The sequence below is a fragment of the Culex pipiens genome, chromosome 1, assembly GCF_016801865.2.
Source record: "Culex pipiens pallens isolate TS chromosome 1, TS_CPP_V2, whole genome shotgun sequence".
NCBI classification, from domain to species: domain Eukaryota; kingdom Metazoa; phylum Arthropoda; class Insecta; order Diptera; family Culicidae; genus Culex; species Culex pipiens.
In genome coordinates, this window is record NC_068937.1 from 1,779,474 (window position 1) to 1,795,252 (window position 15,779).

At 40.6% G+C, this 15,779-nt stretch overlaps 1 protein-coding gene across 5 annotated transcripts; it reads right to left on the minus strand.

The window, feature by feature from the left end:
• Positions 1-1,806: 1,806 nt before the first annotated feature.
• On the minus strand, positions 1,807-12,537 carry LOC120415056 (RNA-binding protein squid). 5 transcript variants are annotated; one of them, XR_008211926.1, is made up of 8 exons: positions 12,128-12,537; positions 9,685-9,725; positions 9,129-9,403; positions 8,674-8,938; positions 8,464-8,610; positions 4,135-4,221; positions 3,067-3,480; positions 1,807-2,426 (listed from the first exon to the last, which is right to left on the minus strand). XR_008211926.1 is itself a non-coding variant. In XM_039576438.2 (7 exons), the coding sequence occupies exons 1-7, from the start codon at positions 12,244-12,246 to the stop codon at positions 3,401-3,403; spliced, it is 951 nt and encodes a 316-aa protein (XP_039432372.1). In that variant the 5' UTR covers positions 12,247-12,537; the 3' UTR covers positions 2,551-3,400. The 5 variants fall into 5 exon arrangements, 4 of the variants coding, with proteins under 4 accessions (XP_039432372.1, XP_039432371.1, XP_039432375.1 ...); XM_039576438.2 differs by lacking the exon at positions 1,807-2,426 and having other exon boundaries at positions 2,551-3,480; positions 8,527-8,610; XM_039576437.2 differs by lacking the exon at positions 1,807-2,426 and having other exon boundaries at positions 2,551-3,480.
• Positions 12,538-15,779: the final 3,242 nt, after the last annotated feature.

The window sequence follows — 15,779 nt, forward strand, 5'->3', positions numbered from 1 at the left end:
GAGTTTTTTGTTTAATTTTGTAATTTGTTGTTTTATTGGGTACGATAACTTGTTACAGTGGACTCTCTGACTGTCGATCTTCTCGATATCAATATTGCTCCAACTGTCAATAAAATTTTCATTCCCTTCAAGAAGATTGCTTTGATTTTGCGTTCTATAATTTGATAACTCCCTCTCTCGACGGTCCCTTCAATATCGACAACGAGAGAATCCACTGTAGTTAAACTATGTATCAGGTCAAGGAGGGAACTAGCCGGAAATTTACATTTGATCCAAAATAAACTAACAAATCTCAAAACTAAATCTAACTAACGGACGGCAGGCTGTTAACCCGGGCATGGTCTTCGGGTCTATATGACCCAAGAGCATGATAAAAGTTATCGTAACTTTTGACCTTTGGCACTTACAGAGCTGAAATTTTATGACTTTGTGCATTTTACCAAGACACACATTTGAGCCAAAAATGGACTTCCGGTGGCCACCGGAAGTGCCCCCCAGAAAAAAAGTCACACTTATGGAGGTCGACGTCTCCAGCAGCGTCTCGTTTTCTGACGCAAGTCTCGGAAGGAGTTTCCGATACGTGCTCGTCTTCCGCTAATTCCGGCAACGACGCTTGTTTCTCCATCTTTTTTTTTCTATTCGAAATTCACCTAGCGACGGGCTGTTTCAGTAGTGTTGGCGGGACCCCTCGTCACCGACTGCTGCATGGGCTCTCCAGCTGACAGACGTCAGTGTGACAGATGCCAGGCTGCCGCGGTGACCGCGATGCAGTCGCCGTCGATCGGGTGTGATCGCATTTATCTCGATTGCGATTTGCGAGTCACACGTGCAACTTCTGTTGCTTGATTTTTATATTTGTAGTTTGTCGAATGAAAGTATTTTAGTTTGGAATGTGACATCGCGTCTTTCTATCTCGTATCGCAACAAGTAGAGTTTCAAAGTTTTGTGGATTGTGAAAAAGTAGATTCCGCAGAAGTTTTGATTTCGTTTCGTGCAAACGCACTACGCAACGTTTTGGTTCGTTCCTTTTTCGGCCGTTTTCAGAAGAGTTTGCAAGTTTTGTGGATTGTGAAAAAGTAGATTCTGAGAAGCTGGCAGCATGGCATTTACAGTGAAAGGAGCCGCTTCGGCGTGCTTCATTTGTAAGAGCTCAGAGAAGGATGATGTACAATACGGGAAGGTGATGGGCTAGTGGAGATCCGGGTCCACACCTTTTGCCTGGTAAGTTGTTTTTAAAGGTTTTGGCGGCTTTGACTTCGATTTCGGGGTTGTTACGGACGGCTTGATCATCCGCTGTATCTTCTTTCAGGAGCTAGTCAGTACCATACTATCTTGGGGAAAGTTGTAGAGCACCTTCTAGAGCATCCGAATATGAATTTGGTTTTGGTAGCGTTAAACGTGGATTTTTTAAATATCAGAATTCAAAAAAAAATATTTTTTCCATGCAAATTTATATCGAAAATTGAATCGCTTTGCGCAAAGTGAGGACTGAACCAATCGTTCTCAAACTGGAAAATCGATTTTGTTATTACACCCTATTGTCCCATGTCATTTTTGGACGATTTTGGCGTTTAAGCATTTCTAAGTTTAGTTTGACGGATCTTCTTAGAAAAACACATTAAATCCGCCCAAGTTGATTTGACTGGTCGATTTTGTTCAACTTTAGTCACGTGGGGCACTACGACCCACGTGACATGACAAATTTAACAGTCGCTTCCGTAGATCGCGTGATACGTCACATGAAAGGATTTCGGATACATTTGCAGAAGAGAGAGAAAACAACGCACCCAAATGACGTCGTCGTCGTTATATTTGGAGACTGTGACTGCTTTTTATTCAGCTGTTTCTAAAAATATAATACAATTACAGTTAGGATTCTGAGTTTTGGGATGGGAGCGCGGTCTACATAAAATATGTAAATAGCTTGGATATTCCATTTGTTCGCTTACTGGCTACGACAAATATATAAATTAATGGTTTTTGTTTGGGTTGTGTGGTGGTGGGTGGGGATGAAAAAATAGAGAGAGAAAAGGAGCTAATGGGTAATATCGCTAACTCGTTTAAATGTGGTTTGTTTTGTCTTCTCTTAATCTGGTTTTACACTATTATTACACTGCCTCCAACTCTCGGGGGGAAGAAGAAGTTGTGTGGAAAACGGAACGATAAATGCCACAAGAAGGAAACCGAAAACGCTTCCGAACAAACTACTCCTGGTGGGGCCACTCGCGCTTTTCGAGTGGCGCCCCGATATTCTGCCGCTGCTGCAAACTTTTTGTTTAAGTAAAACTTTCCCTTCATTTTCACACCGCTTTCAGCGTCAGTCAGTCAGTCAAATCTAAGTGTTGTAAGTAATGTTGTTGCAAACCGAAACCTGGATGCACTCTTTTTTTTTTTTTTTGGTGCTGCGTGTGTGGCCGGAACAGATCCTGCGAAGGAGAGAGATCTTTAGAGAACAGTGGTGGGGGTGGGTGAGCCGACGGACGAGAACCAACCAACCAAATTGTGATACGATGTGTGGCAAAGTGAGAAAGGAAAAAAAAGAACAGGCGGTTTTGTTTGGCGTTTTGAAATGACCATCTATCGTATATTTAAAATGTTTTTTTCTTGTTTTGAGTTTTGTTTTTTATTCGTACTTTTCACCGCGTTTGGAAACATATGAGGTACAGTAAAGTATAATACTGTAGTGATAAATATTTTTTTTTTGTTTAATGCCACTTTCTTCAAAGTTAATCGTAGATTTGACGCCGCGATTCTGTTTTTCGATACACTCAACATAAAACTGGACTGAGTTTGTGTTTTGTTTTGTTGTTTTATTCTTAATCCGTTTACTTTATTCAAATAAAAAAGAAACCAAAGGCAAAGTTAATCTCTAGTGCTCAAATTATACAAGAAATTCTCAAATGTTGGTTGTTCTGCAAATCAAATACGAGAGACTCAGCTGTTTAAAAACTCTAGAAACTAAAAAAAAACAACAACACAGCAAGCTCTGTCACGCCAATCTGCTGGGGTAGGGTCGGTTGGTCTGCCTCTCGCGTCGCCATCAAAGCAAGCAATGACAATAGTTACCATCGTGAAGGAAGAGGGAGCCGCTGCCGCCGCGCCTACTTTGACGTCGCTCTTGTGGTGAGGTGGTGACACATTCCGCTCGCTCTCTTTCCTTCTCCGAAGATTAGTGTGTGTGTGTGTTGGTGTGAGTCTGTTTGTCTGTGTTTTTTCACGTTACTATTGTTATAACTGGATCATCTCGAATTTAGGAATTATTACAGGGCTTAAACGCTAGTTTTTTGTTTTGTTTTGTTTTCATTTCTGTTTTGTTTGTTTGTGTTTTGTGTATGTGTGTGGGGGGTGGTTGTTCCTACTACTCTAGAGTGTTGTGTAATTTAAGGAGAGTCACGGGGGCTTAGTACGGCGTGTGCCTGGGCTGACGGTTGCCACCGCCGCCGCCACCTCGCTGCTTGCCACCCTGGTAGCCGCCGGCACCTGTGAGTTTTCGGGGGGAAGAGAACAATCGAAAATCATGGTTAGTTCAAGTTGGTGCCGCGCGGACGCGCTGCTGTTGCGACAAAAACGAAAGCGGGGGAAGAAACAGTACGAGCTATGAAGATTTTTTTTTCTTGTGTTTAATTTTTCCGACAAATTGAAGTTGTTTTTTTTTGGGTGACACAAAAGTTTCATCGAAGTAGTCGGCGGGTCGCAGCCTACTACTTCGTGTGTCGTTCAAAAATAACGTAACGCATTTTTTTTTTTACAATTTCATCTTTTTGCAAAAATTTGGTCTAAAAAATAACTGAAAAAGGTGAACACACACACAACTATGGATCGTCCAAAATTGGAACACGATCACAGAGCAAGAGAGGAGAAAAGGGGCTTCTTTTTTGAGGGGTGCGAATTTTGAATACATTTTTTGTTTCGATTTGCCAAAGTGTGAAACTAACCCATCTTCTCTCTCCTGATGCAGCACTATTATTGGGGTGTGAGTGGACGGGAGGGGGGGAATCTAAACTACGTAAAACACTACGAAGAATTCTGCCAATTAGCGTTAGAACGAAACAAAGCTTATTTTTTGGAGCAACTGTAAACTACGTAACGAAAAAAAAACCAACACATCAAGTCATCACACACGGGCACAACTACCTTTGACCCCGCGGGGACCACCCTGGCGGCCGCCGCCGCCGCCACCACCGCCGTTGTAGCCATCGTTGTAACCTCCGTAATAGTCATCTGAAGCCATCACCGCCACACGCCAACAGTAACAGAGAGAGACGGAGCGAGAAAACGAACGACGAAAAAGGAGAGAGAGAGAGAGAGAGGCAGGGCGAGAGAAAGAGAAAACAATAGTGTGTGTTCAACATTTGATCCTCTTTTTTTTAGGGGAGGGGGGAGATATTCTCGAACACGATCATCAGAGACTGGAGACAAGGGGGGAGAAGGGGCTGTGTATTTATCCTCAAGTGTCTGTTGGAGGAGAGGGGGAGGGGCCAACTCAAGCACAACTAAAGCCAAACACAATTGGAAAGAGAGGGGGGAGGAAAAAAGCGAAAGCCATGCAAAAATCAAACGAATCTCAATGCATAAATGAGCCAATTTTACGTTTAATTGAGTTCACCTCCTTTCAGAAACGTTCCGTTTGGAGAATGCAAGTGAAAGGAGGTGGAGCCAAGATTTGAGGGGGCGTGGCTTGCGACGCCATTTCGCGCACTATAAAAGCAGCAGTCGGCGGCGATTTAGCAGTCAGTTGCTCGTCAACCTCCGAGCGAGCAACATCTCCGAAAATTCTTACAAAATAACGATTTTTTTTCTAGTTTGCTAAAATTGGCTCATTACAGCATTAAAATTCACTCTTAAAGTTAGTAAACACCTTTTTTTTAAAAAAACACAACAGCAGCGCGGGCACAACTTTTGGGTGGAAAACAGAGGAGTTTTTGTTGTTTGCTTGATTTCTTGAGGGGGAATTTCTGGCACAGGTCTTGTTGAGAGAGCAGCCTAAGGCAATGAGAAACACTTGATTTTGTTTTTTTGGTTATTTTCGGTTTCGTTTTTATTGTTCTCTTCCTTCACAATGCATTGGTTTGGGCCTTAGAATCTGCTTTGATTTGATTTTTTTTAATCTGTAATTATTCGTGAACTTGCCTTTCCAGCGATTGATTGCTAACGATTTCTGTTATCAGCTGCAATTTCACTCACGCTTCTTCTTCTTGCTTTCTTTTAGTTGGATCATTTTTTAATCTTTTTGATAACGTTACGGCTTTACTCTTCATTTTTTCTACACAATTGATTTTTTTTTCTTTTCTCAAGTTGCATAAGGCATCTGCGCTCAACTTGCCATACTTTCCCCCCCTCCTCTGTTTTCCACTGTGTTTCCACCCGAGAAGGATTTTTTTCTTCTTGCTTTTTTATGCCAATTAGATTGTCTCTCTCTGTTTTCCCACAAAGTCGCTTAAATTTGATGGGTTGAAATTTGTTGGTAGTAAGGTTTTTTTAAGTTTAAATTTAAATGTTGATTTCACTAACGCTACTAAAATGATTTTTTTTTAAATTGATTTGATTTTAATAAAAAAGAATCGAGGATTTGCCTCTGATTAAAAGCTAAAAACTAGAAACTACAGTTGATTAACGCTAGTAAAAAATATGCAAAAAAAAAACCATTACCAAAAAATACTTAACCTAAAGAAAGTTGTTTTTAAACGCTTGAAAAGTTGAATTTTAAATTGTCGTAACTCTAATTGATTTCTCAGTTTATTAAACTCTAATGCAAATGTTTTCAGCACTAATAATTAAAATGCCTCCCAAAAAAAGCACGCGATTTGCACGGAACGAAGAGAATGCTACAGTTACTAGTTTAATTTTCTACTAAATATGCTTGTTTGTAGTAAAAATGCGCGGTGGGTCAGAGAGAGATTTGTGTTTACGAAATAAACAAAAAAAAAAATACAGTTTGTGTTTGCTCTGCTGTTGTGTTTAGAACGGAAAAAAAATTACGCTTGCGTCACACTTTTGGTTAGGGTGAATTCGAAAAATTTGCTGACGAAAATACGAAACAATAAACTAACTAAACAAAACAACTAGGTGGCGGTGGTAACATCAAGAGAGGGAAGATAGGGCATTACAAAAAAATATAGTTTTATAAAATAGAGAAGTTTTTAACTAAACTTGAGAAACACACACACACTCTCTCTTTCTCTGGAGGAAGGTGTCAAAAAGTTGATATTTTAAATCAGCACAGACAAGCGGACTTGGTTGCGGAATTACGCCGTTTTTAAATTTGAATTGACCGTTAAATTTTCGGCGATCAATTTTAACAGTGGTTCGCGTCCGTTTGTCTGTGCCATTTTTTTTTAATTCGTGTGTGTGCTCTTACTTAAAAGTGTCGGGTACAAAATATCAGATTTTTTTCAAGTTTGAAATTTTACAACAAAAAAAACGGCATGCATGCAAAAAACTTTTCCTTGAAATTCTACACTCTAATCACTCGAGAAGAAAAGCAAAGAAAAACAAAACAAAAAAAAAGCTCACTCTCGCGGCTGGTCAGATATTTACGAATGGAGAAACATGAGTGCGTTCACATTTGAAAGATTGATTTTTTGTTGAGTTGATTTTTTTTACAGTGTGTTGTTTTGTGGTTTTTTAGCAAACAAAAGTTTTTCGGGTTCATTTTTTTTATGCATTCTGCAATCGCATCGAGAACGTCGTAATTCAAGGCGGTTTTTAAATCTTGCCACATTTTTTTCAATGGTTAAAAAAAATACTCGACTTATGTGGGTTTTGTTGTTGTGTGTGTGTCTTTGGAATCGGTTTGTTTTTGTTCTGTTTGTGTTGGTGTGTGTCTTTGTAGTTTTTTCTCACCAGGCCTACTAGATTTGCAGTTTGCTGCCAAATCTGGCACACCTGATTGGCGCGCGTCAAACCCTTCGGGAATTGAAGCTGGTGCGTTCGTTTGAACAGTTCCGTCCGCATCCCTTCCCCCCAAAAAAAAAGGAGCTTGACGCGCTCGTCGATGGCCTTACTGCACTAAGGAACTTAACGTTAAACAGCGTGTCCTTTTCTGCTTAATTCTCTCTCTATCTCTTTCGCTCTCTCGTGGATTACACTGTCCCTTTTGATTTCTTTTCCCTTCGTTAATATCACAGGCGATATTTGCAGTCGGTTTTGGCTCTCTCTCGAGGGAGAGCACTTCTAGCGCGACCCGCGCTCCAGCTTCGCGTTGAAAATAGTAAAAAAATGCGCGAAAACTGGACCGCAGGTCGAAAAAAACTTGTAATTCGCACCAGCAAAGTCTCCTCTCTCGCTCTTCATGTCAGAATAGTAATAAAATCGAAAATAGAGTTTCAATTTGCGGGGGGGTTTTTTCCCCCCCGGGAAGACCCTCCCCCCCCTTTTCTCGACAATGCCCGCCCCCTCGCGAAATCTGAATTTGTGAGTGTCCTTGTCTGTCGTGTGTCGGGGGCGTGTGGAGAAAGGTAGAAAAAACAACAACCATTAACATTAACGACTCTTTTCTTTTTGCCTTTTCGCAAGTTTTTCTTAATGTAAGAAACAAGTTGATCAAAACAAAAAGGGGCGAACCGTGTGAGGGTGTGTGTTTTTTTTTTGGCGTGGCGTGTGTGTGTGTGTGGGAGAAATTGAAAAATTTTCGATTTTAAAAACTAGGCAACGCGAGCGAGATCCTCCTCTATTTGAAACGACGAAAAAGGAAACAAAAAAAATATTTGCACTTGAGGTTTTGCTTTGATCTCTCTCTCTCTTTTTCTCTGTTATATAGAAAATTTAAGCTGACTCGTTTGAAGGTTTTTTATTGCGCGTCTCTCAAACACAATAACGTTTAAAAAATCGTCGTCAAAATTTTGAAAAAAAAAAGGAAAAATCGTGTGAGCTTGTTGGGGTGTGTTTGTTTTAACTTTTAGTGGCTTGAATTATTATTTTCTGGGAATGCAAGATTTTTTTTCTAGGACAAAACAATTATTTTTAAGGTCGTTTAAAACACGCGACGACGCGGTAACTTGGACACATCTCCTTCTCTTTGTGAGGTAAATTCGATTTTGCAGCAACACAGTTGAAGGAAAAAACTTGCAAGAGAGATTTGAAAATTGTGTGTTGCTGCGCGCGATTTTTTTTAAACTCATGCTTTCGTTTGTGTTACACTCTCTCAACTTTTGTTTACTATTTTGTTAACCCATTTACGGTACTCTAGTGTACGTGTGTGTGTTTGGTGTGACACACACACCTCCATTCGAAAATTGTGTTTAGAACGAGTGAATTAGCAATGTTTCCAAATGTTTTAAAAAATAATTAATTACGTTACAGAAAAAAATCGATAAAAGTTGTTTTGTTTGTTGTTTTGTAAGAACGAACGGGTTTTGCGGAACGAAAAAACAACAGAAAAAAAAGTGGTAAATATATATATCGAGAAGAGGGAAGAAAGTCTCTAATGGTGGTGTTGTTTCTGTGAATGGTTGTTGAATTTACCGTAGTGGGAGTAATCATAACTGTTGTAACCGCCCCATCCCCAATCGCCACCATAATAGTCACCGTATCCGTATCCGCCCTGGCCGCCGCCGCCGCCGTAGCCACCGCCGCCATAACCGCCCTGATTGCCCCAGCCTTGTCCGTAACCTGCGCGGGAGAAGAAATTGGAGTTAGAATCTAGACTTCAGCGAGGAGGTTTCTGGTCCTCACCTTTGGGTCCACCCGGTCCCCCGCGTCCACCTCGCATGCCTCCGCGCGGCGGCCCACGCATGCCACCCCGGCCGCCCATCGGACCGCCCATCTGCATGTTGTCCGGCTTGGGGGTGGCCTTCTTCACGTCCACCTCCTTGCCGGAGATGGTCTGCTTCGGGGTCTTGAGCAGCTCGTTCACGACCTGCTCCGAGTCGAACGTGATGAAGCAGAAGCCCTTGCGCTGGTTCTTCTGCTTGTCGAACGGCATCTCGACGTCGACAATCTGCGGAGAGGGTTTGGGGTCAGTAACTTGATCTCTTTTTTAGCCTCAAAAGCTTCGTTTGAGTAGTTCGTCAGAAAGAATTGTGCTTAGGGTAAGTTGTTGAAATCATTGGACTCATAAGCAGAACTGAATAGGGGTAATCATCATTTTGACTAAACTAACGAAACAAAACAATTTTTAAGCAACTCACATTGCCAAACTGGCCGAAGAACGTCTTGATCTCGTCGTCGCTGATCTCGGTGGTGAGCCCGCCGACAAAGATCTTGCCGTGGCGCGCCTTCGCCTTCTTCGGGTCGACCTTCTTGTTGTTGATGACGTGGTCGCCGGCGGCGACGACCTTGTCGATCGAGTCCGCGCTCTTGTACACGATGAACGCGAAGCCGCGCGAGCGGCCCGTGTTCGGGTCAGTCTTGACGTTTATGCTCTCGATATCACCGTACTGGCCAAAGTGTTCCTTCAGTTCCTCTGTTGATTGGTTGGGGGGAGAGAAAACATTCGTTAGTTGACATCAACACGGCCAGCTTCGCAGTTTTTCGATAGAATTTGTTTCAATTGAAAGATAGAAAAACAAACTAAAGAGTATTTTTAAAAAGGGGGACAACTAAAGAGAAAAGCAATACTTGAAAGGGTGGGAAATCGGGAAGAAGGAAAGGATTTTTTAAGGGGAGGAAAGAAGATATCTCAAAAGAGGAGGTTTGAAAAAACTGTAGCTTAATAAATATATAAAAAGGAAAAATGTATATTACTGTCTGATGTTTCCCAACTAAGTCCACCAACGAATAATTTTCTGAAAATGTGACGAAAATTTACGAATTAGAATTGATCCTTGCAAGTGCGTCGTTCTCTCTGTCTCAATTACAACTACTCTAGAAAAAAGTTAATAAAATGTATGATTATTTCGTATTTTTTTAAGGGCAATTGACACAAGTAAGTTACTTTTATCGTTTGCAACGCTCGCTCTCTCGGCAGAGATTTAATTTATTTATTTTTTCAGCAGTCAAAAAAGGAAACAGTTACACAAAACAGGTTTGCAAGATGTACTTTATTTGGGTTACAGTTACAGTGAGTATAATAAACAATCGCTCTCGGTCGCATTTACAATCAAATTTGGAAAATCGTTAACGCTAAGTTTGAGGTTTTTTGGTAGGCTTTGCTCGATAGTTTTCTTTTAGTTCTAGACGCTTTCGTTCTAAACGCTAATCATCTCGGACTGTTTTGCTTTTAACGCTAGAATTATGATGTTTCTCTGTGGGACTTTTTACGATTACAAAAAAGGTTGTTTTTGCCATTTGTTTACGTTTTGAGGGGGAGGAGAAAAAACTAAAAATCAAATAAAGCAGGGGGGAGGTAAATAATAACGTAAAAAAAACAGTAGGATAAATGATAATCTAGATGTAGAGGGGGAGAATCTGTTCAACGACTAACTCTCGGAAGGAGATTTTTTTGGCAAAACGCGACTTCCAATTTACTTTCAAGAAATTGACTTCTTTTTGATTCAAGTGTTTCGTTTGTTTACATATCATGTAAGTGAGTGTGGGTGTGAGTGTGTTTTGTGTGATAAATACCATCGCTCTCTCTCTCGAGGGGCCTCCCGCGGGGTCGCTTCCTTCCCATCATCATCATCACAGGTTCCTCTTTTCCCCGCCGCCGGCGGCGCAGCAGCAGGGTCTCTCACCTCACCGCCATCACTCAAACCTGCCGGAGAGGAACAAGGTTAGTCGTTCGCTCTGGGGGCTGTGACGCTTGTGTGTGTGATCAACAAGTTGGAAGCACTCTCGAGAGATCTCTGACCAGTGATGGGAATCGTTACAGTCTATCTTTACAGGGTACCGCGATTTTTCTTTAGGTTTTACAAGTTTGACTTAACGTTACGTTACATTGAGATTGAGGTGATTTTTAAAACGCAGATCAATGACGAACTTTTGAGTAAAACGTAGATTAAGCATTCGAAATTGATCTGTTTCTATTACAAAGGTAGTTAAACAGGGTGCCACATCTGATGTTTTGAATTTGACAATCTTATAGAAGTAAAAAAGTTTTGCATTGAAATTTTGACACTCACTTTTACTTGCTTTTTCTAAAACCTTACACGAATAACTGCAAAATACTGACTTTTAAGTATTAGCTCCTTTAAATAAGATAAACCTTTACAATTAGTGCATTAACAAATTTGTCGACTAACTCTAAAATTATTGTTTTGTTGATTTAAAATCTCTACTGACTCAATGTTGAAAATATCAAACCTCAATGCAAAACAAAACTTTAAATTTAAACTTACTTTATTAAAATTAAGAAATTTCAAACAAACTGGCATCACTGCCAACACAAAACAAGAAATCTGGCGACCCTGCGAAAAAAACGTTAAAGCTAAAAGAACAGTGACATTTTAAAATCTAGCGGTATTTCCTCTGAACAGCAAACAAAATCGATCGATTTCTTCTCGAGTAAACACAGCAAACAAACACACTGGCAGAAAACCGCGTAGTAAAGTTGAGGTAGTGGTAGTAGGCGGCGGCGACGACGTACAATCTCTCTCTCTCTCCTGTACAAACACACACCCCGCGCGCGCTTCAAGGAAGGAAGCCTACTCGGATGGTGCAAATCGATAACGCTGATGCCGGCATTTTCTACCCTTCTCCTCCTCTTCCTCTTCTTTTAGTCGCCGTCGTCGTCGTCGCAGCAATCGATGCGCGGGGAACTTCAACGGCTTGTGAGGGAAAAAATCGCGAACAAGCTTCTTCTTCGTCTTTACTTCGTTGTCTCTTTTTCAGCAAAACTCGCAGCAAATCGGCTGCTTGGACCAGCAAACAAAATTGACGTGAAAAATATTTAACGGGACTTTGTCAAACTTTTTCTTTCCCCACAAAAAAGAAACGGGGCAAACAAGCCTACTGCGATGCGATGAACGCGCACACAAGCCAGCCGCCGCCGCCGCAAGCGGCGGCCGCCATTTTGAATCCAACGAAACGGAACAAGCACGCGCGTCTCCCGGGAGGAAAAATCGAAACTTTCTACCCGGAGGCTTCGGGAACCGTTCGCGACGCGGTCGGAGCAAAAACCCGTAGTCAAAACGCTTGCTTTTGAAATAAAACTCGCTGAAAAAAGAAACCTATTGCTATGGCGACTGCGGCCGCCATATGGGACGTGGCACGACGCCGGAGCGTGACCCCGGAACCCGTTCCCACTTACCTGTCGTCATCGCGAACCGGTGCGCTGTCCCCGGATCCGTTCGCTCCGTTATCCTGCTGGTCTCCGTTCTGGTCGACATCCTGGCCGTTGCCGTTCATCTGGTCGTCCTGATCGGCCATTTTGCTTTTTTGACTTTTTCCTCGTTAAAACTCTTGCGGAAAACTACACGAGCGCCGGTTGTCTCGTGGGTTAAAAACTGCACTTTTCTGGCTCGTTTAAATTTAAAATAAACTTTTTCTCTCCTCTTTTCTTCGGGAGGGGGGAGATTTTTCTTCAACTTTGTTGCGGCACTACAAACTAGAAACCGAAAGGATTAAAACACTTTTTTTTTTGTTTCAGGCAAATTTGCTTAGACGCGCGGCGACACACGTCCTGCTCCCACGATGAACCCGAAGAGAAAGAAAAGTGCGAACTGATCGAAGTCGGCGTCGGCTTGCTGCTTTTCAAGGTGGGCGCAGGCAGGCGACCGCGTCGACGCGCTTGCGGTGGTAGTGTGCGTGACGTCACGGAGGTAGTCGGGGGGAGGTAAACGGAAGGACTTTCCCCTTTCGAACGCGTTTACCTGAAAATTACAACATAAAAATAACTACATTACAGAAATTTTACAAAAAACCATGCAAATCTTACCAAAAACAAGCAAATTTTAACAAAACTTTGCCAAAACAACAACTCACCAACACCTCCAAAAACTCGCGTAAACAAGGCGTCGTTTGAGTTTGGTTGCCTTGGTCGATTCAGCGTTGCCACTTTTAATTTGCGAGAGATCTGCGTCTCGTAAAAAAAGTTTGCACTTTTTTGGTTTAGTTCTAATTTTCTTACTGAAAAGAATCTTTTCAACTTTCATGTGTAAATTTAATCTACTTTTAAATCTAATTAAGCATAATTCAATCACCAAAAATTCAAAATCTCAAACAAAAAGCTTTTAAACAATTCAGCACTACAGATGTTCAACCGAAACATACAGACTTTTCCCCGGCTCATCTGCCAGCCCGGGGGTCGCTTCCGTTGGGTGGTGGCAAGAAAATTGCCGCTACGGTGCGGCGCTTTCAAGCGCAGCTTTGCCGGCATAATTTTCCCACACGCATATTGGAAAACAACACAGTTTTGAGTTATGTTTCACTCAGAATGTTGAATTTGTCCAAAAAAATGTTCCGGAACAAGTTTGTTTTTTCTTTTGTCAAAATCTAGTAAAAATCAATTAAACGATTTAAATTTGAGTGAAACTCACCAGAAATGAGCGAAGATATATTTTTGGTGAGGCCGATGCGGACCGATCTTTTCACAATCTAAAATAATTAAAAATTTTGGCCATCGACTATTTTGGTATTTTTTTTATTTACTTTAATCTTTGTAGGGAATAATGCCATTTTGCGTCCATGTAAGTTTCCATACAAATTTTACAATTTTCCATACAAAAATGCTATCATAATGTTCTAGAATCTGTAATCTTTAGAACCGAATTTCTGATGAATCTGGTGTCTTCTTCGGTAATGTTGGGGTTGTAGGTTAGGGGTAAACAAGGAAAAACTAAAAAATACAAGATTTTTTTTCACAATTTTAAAATGTTCAAGAGGATCAAAATCGATATTTTTGGAGCTATGACCAAGGACCAACAAGGGCAAAACATATTTGGCAGTGAAAAAATCATATTTTTTGCAAAATTTTGTAAAAACGATCGAAAAAACACAGAGTAAGACAGAGTTACCACTGTCTCTTGATTTTTGGTTCAACTTTGTGGTACATCACAGCTACATCGCACGCCTGCTACCAGCAAACCTTATGGAGCCAAAAATTGAAACAACTTTTCTTCTGACTGGTCACTCTGGGTTACTCTGTGGAAAAAATCTTATTTAAATGCAATCGATTTTGAAATCAAAAAGAATATAAATTTAACTTTGAAAATTGGACCTGGCGCTCCGCCCTTCAATTTTGAATGGGATTTAACCCGTAAAAATACTTTTTTTCAAAAATGTCTAATTTTGAGGCACTTTGGCCACCATTGCGTTTACCGAAAACATTACTGGCGTGTAGGCCAGAACCTCATCTTTTGGTATACATAACATTGAAGTTTGGAGCACCTTGGAGCTCGGTACAGACCTTCAAAGTTTGGCATTTTTTTGAAAAATCGGCCCGATGGAAATATTGAATCTAGATTGTTTTTGAAGCTTTTATAAAAATATTAAAAACAATAGCTAATAGGACCTTTAAAAAAAACTCTAGAAACTGAAGACTACCATTTGACTTTATTTTAAATCTTAAGTCTATTCTAAATGTTAGCCTTGAATTTGGAACTATGATCATATTTACAACGAAATGATCAGAAAATTTCACGTTTGTTTAATTTTTTGACAATGAAATTCGAGCGGATTTATTTTTTTTTGCACTTTTTTTTAATTCTGACTTTTTGAATCTCAAGAATGAAAAATGCACGCAACGCACCGTCGTGCATGTGGCCATGGCCTCACGCAAACATTAGCGCTTAAATAACTTTTTCTTGAGGAGTGTCATGAGAAGAATGCTCAACTTTTTTGACCGCGTTCTTTCCGAGCTGCGTACTCAGCTTGAACCTGTGATTTTTTCTCCTACACGTTTATTTTAGAATAATAAATTTTTAAAAATAGTTTTTAGGGAAAAGTTTGCCCTTTTAAATAAACAAGTACAAAATAAATTTCCAATTGGGTACTAAAGCCCTATGTCAATTTTTATGTACAACGGTAAAAAACACGATTAAAAACCATTTCTAATCACTTTTTTTCATTTTAATGCAAAATTTTTTTTTGACTAGACAACATTTTTTCGATGGATTAACTATGGTCCCCTTGGAACGAGCTGTCAAGTAGGAACTTTTCTGTCAAGAAGGACCGCAAGGTTAATTTTTCAAAATTGATTTAAAAATCCATTTTAAACTCTTTGTGGTCGTACAAAGGGTCATTGTACTCAGAATAATAAGCTTTATCACTGTAAACAATAATATCAACAATCTAAGCTTCATTTTAGGACCCAATTAAAGACAAAAAGAATCATTGTTAAAAATTCTTCAAAAGCCGTCAAAATTATATGGGGAAAATCTTCACGCACGTTCAAAATCACTCAGTTTACGTCAAAACCGAACCTACTCAGAAATGAGTAAAGGAGTAAAGGATTAGTCTGTCAAATTTGAGTGAATTTCATTCAGATCTGGGTGAATATAACTCAGTTTTCATGGAATTCTGAGTGAAATTCACTCAAATCTGATACAACTTAGCGATTTTGAACTTGCGTGTTATATCATATGTTTAACAGGTTAAGGGCCTTCTATCGGATGGGGAAGTAAAACGTCGGTCCATTTGCGTAAAAGAGGCTATGGGTGACTCACCACACATAGCCTTCGGACGCCTAGAAATGAGCAGAAACTTGCAACAGAGCCCACAAAAGACCCGGGGGTCGTTAAAGTGGTTTGTTTTGCCTTTTTAGGTTAAAGCGGTGTATGCACTTCGGAAGGAATCGGTCAAGAAAAATTTCAAATGAGCAGCAGCGGCAGCGAAAGCAAGCCAGAGAGGGTGAAGAAAAGCCCCAAGAAAACGCTCCCTCTCCTTGGTTCTGCTGTTCGTAAAGCTGTTTCTTGACCCCTTTCCTTCCGATCTCCATACTAGCCTTAAGGGCCAGTACGTAG

Coding starts and splice junctions, on each gene's coding strand:
- LOC120415056 (XM_039576437.2), bottom strand. CDS start 12,246: ATGGCCGATCAGGACGACCAGATGAACGGCAACGGCCAGGATGTCGAC. Junction 9,404..9,684: donor TAGTTGGGAAACATCAGACA/GTAATATACATT, acceptor ACCAATCAACAG/AGGAACTGAAGGAACACTTT. Junction 3,481..4,134: donor TGGTCCCCGCGGGGTCAAAG/GTAGTTGTGCCC, acceptor GAAAACTCACAG/GTGCCGGCGGCTACCAGGGT.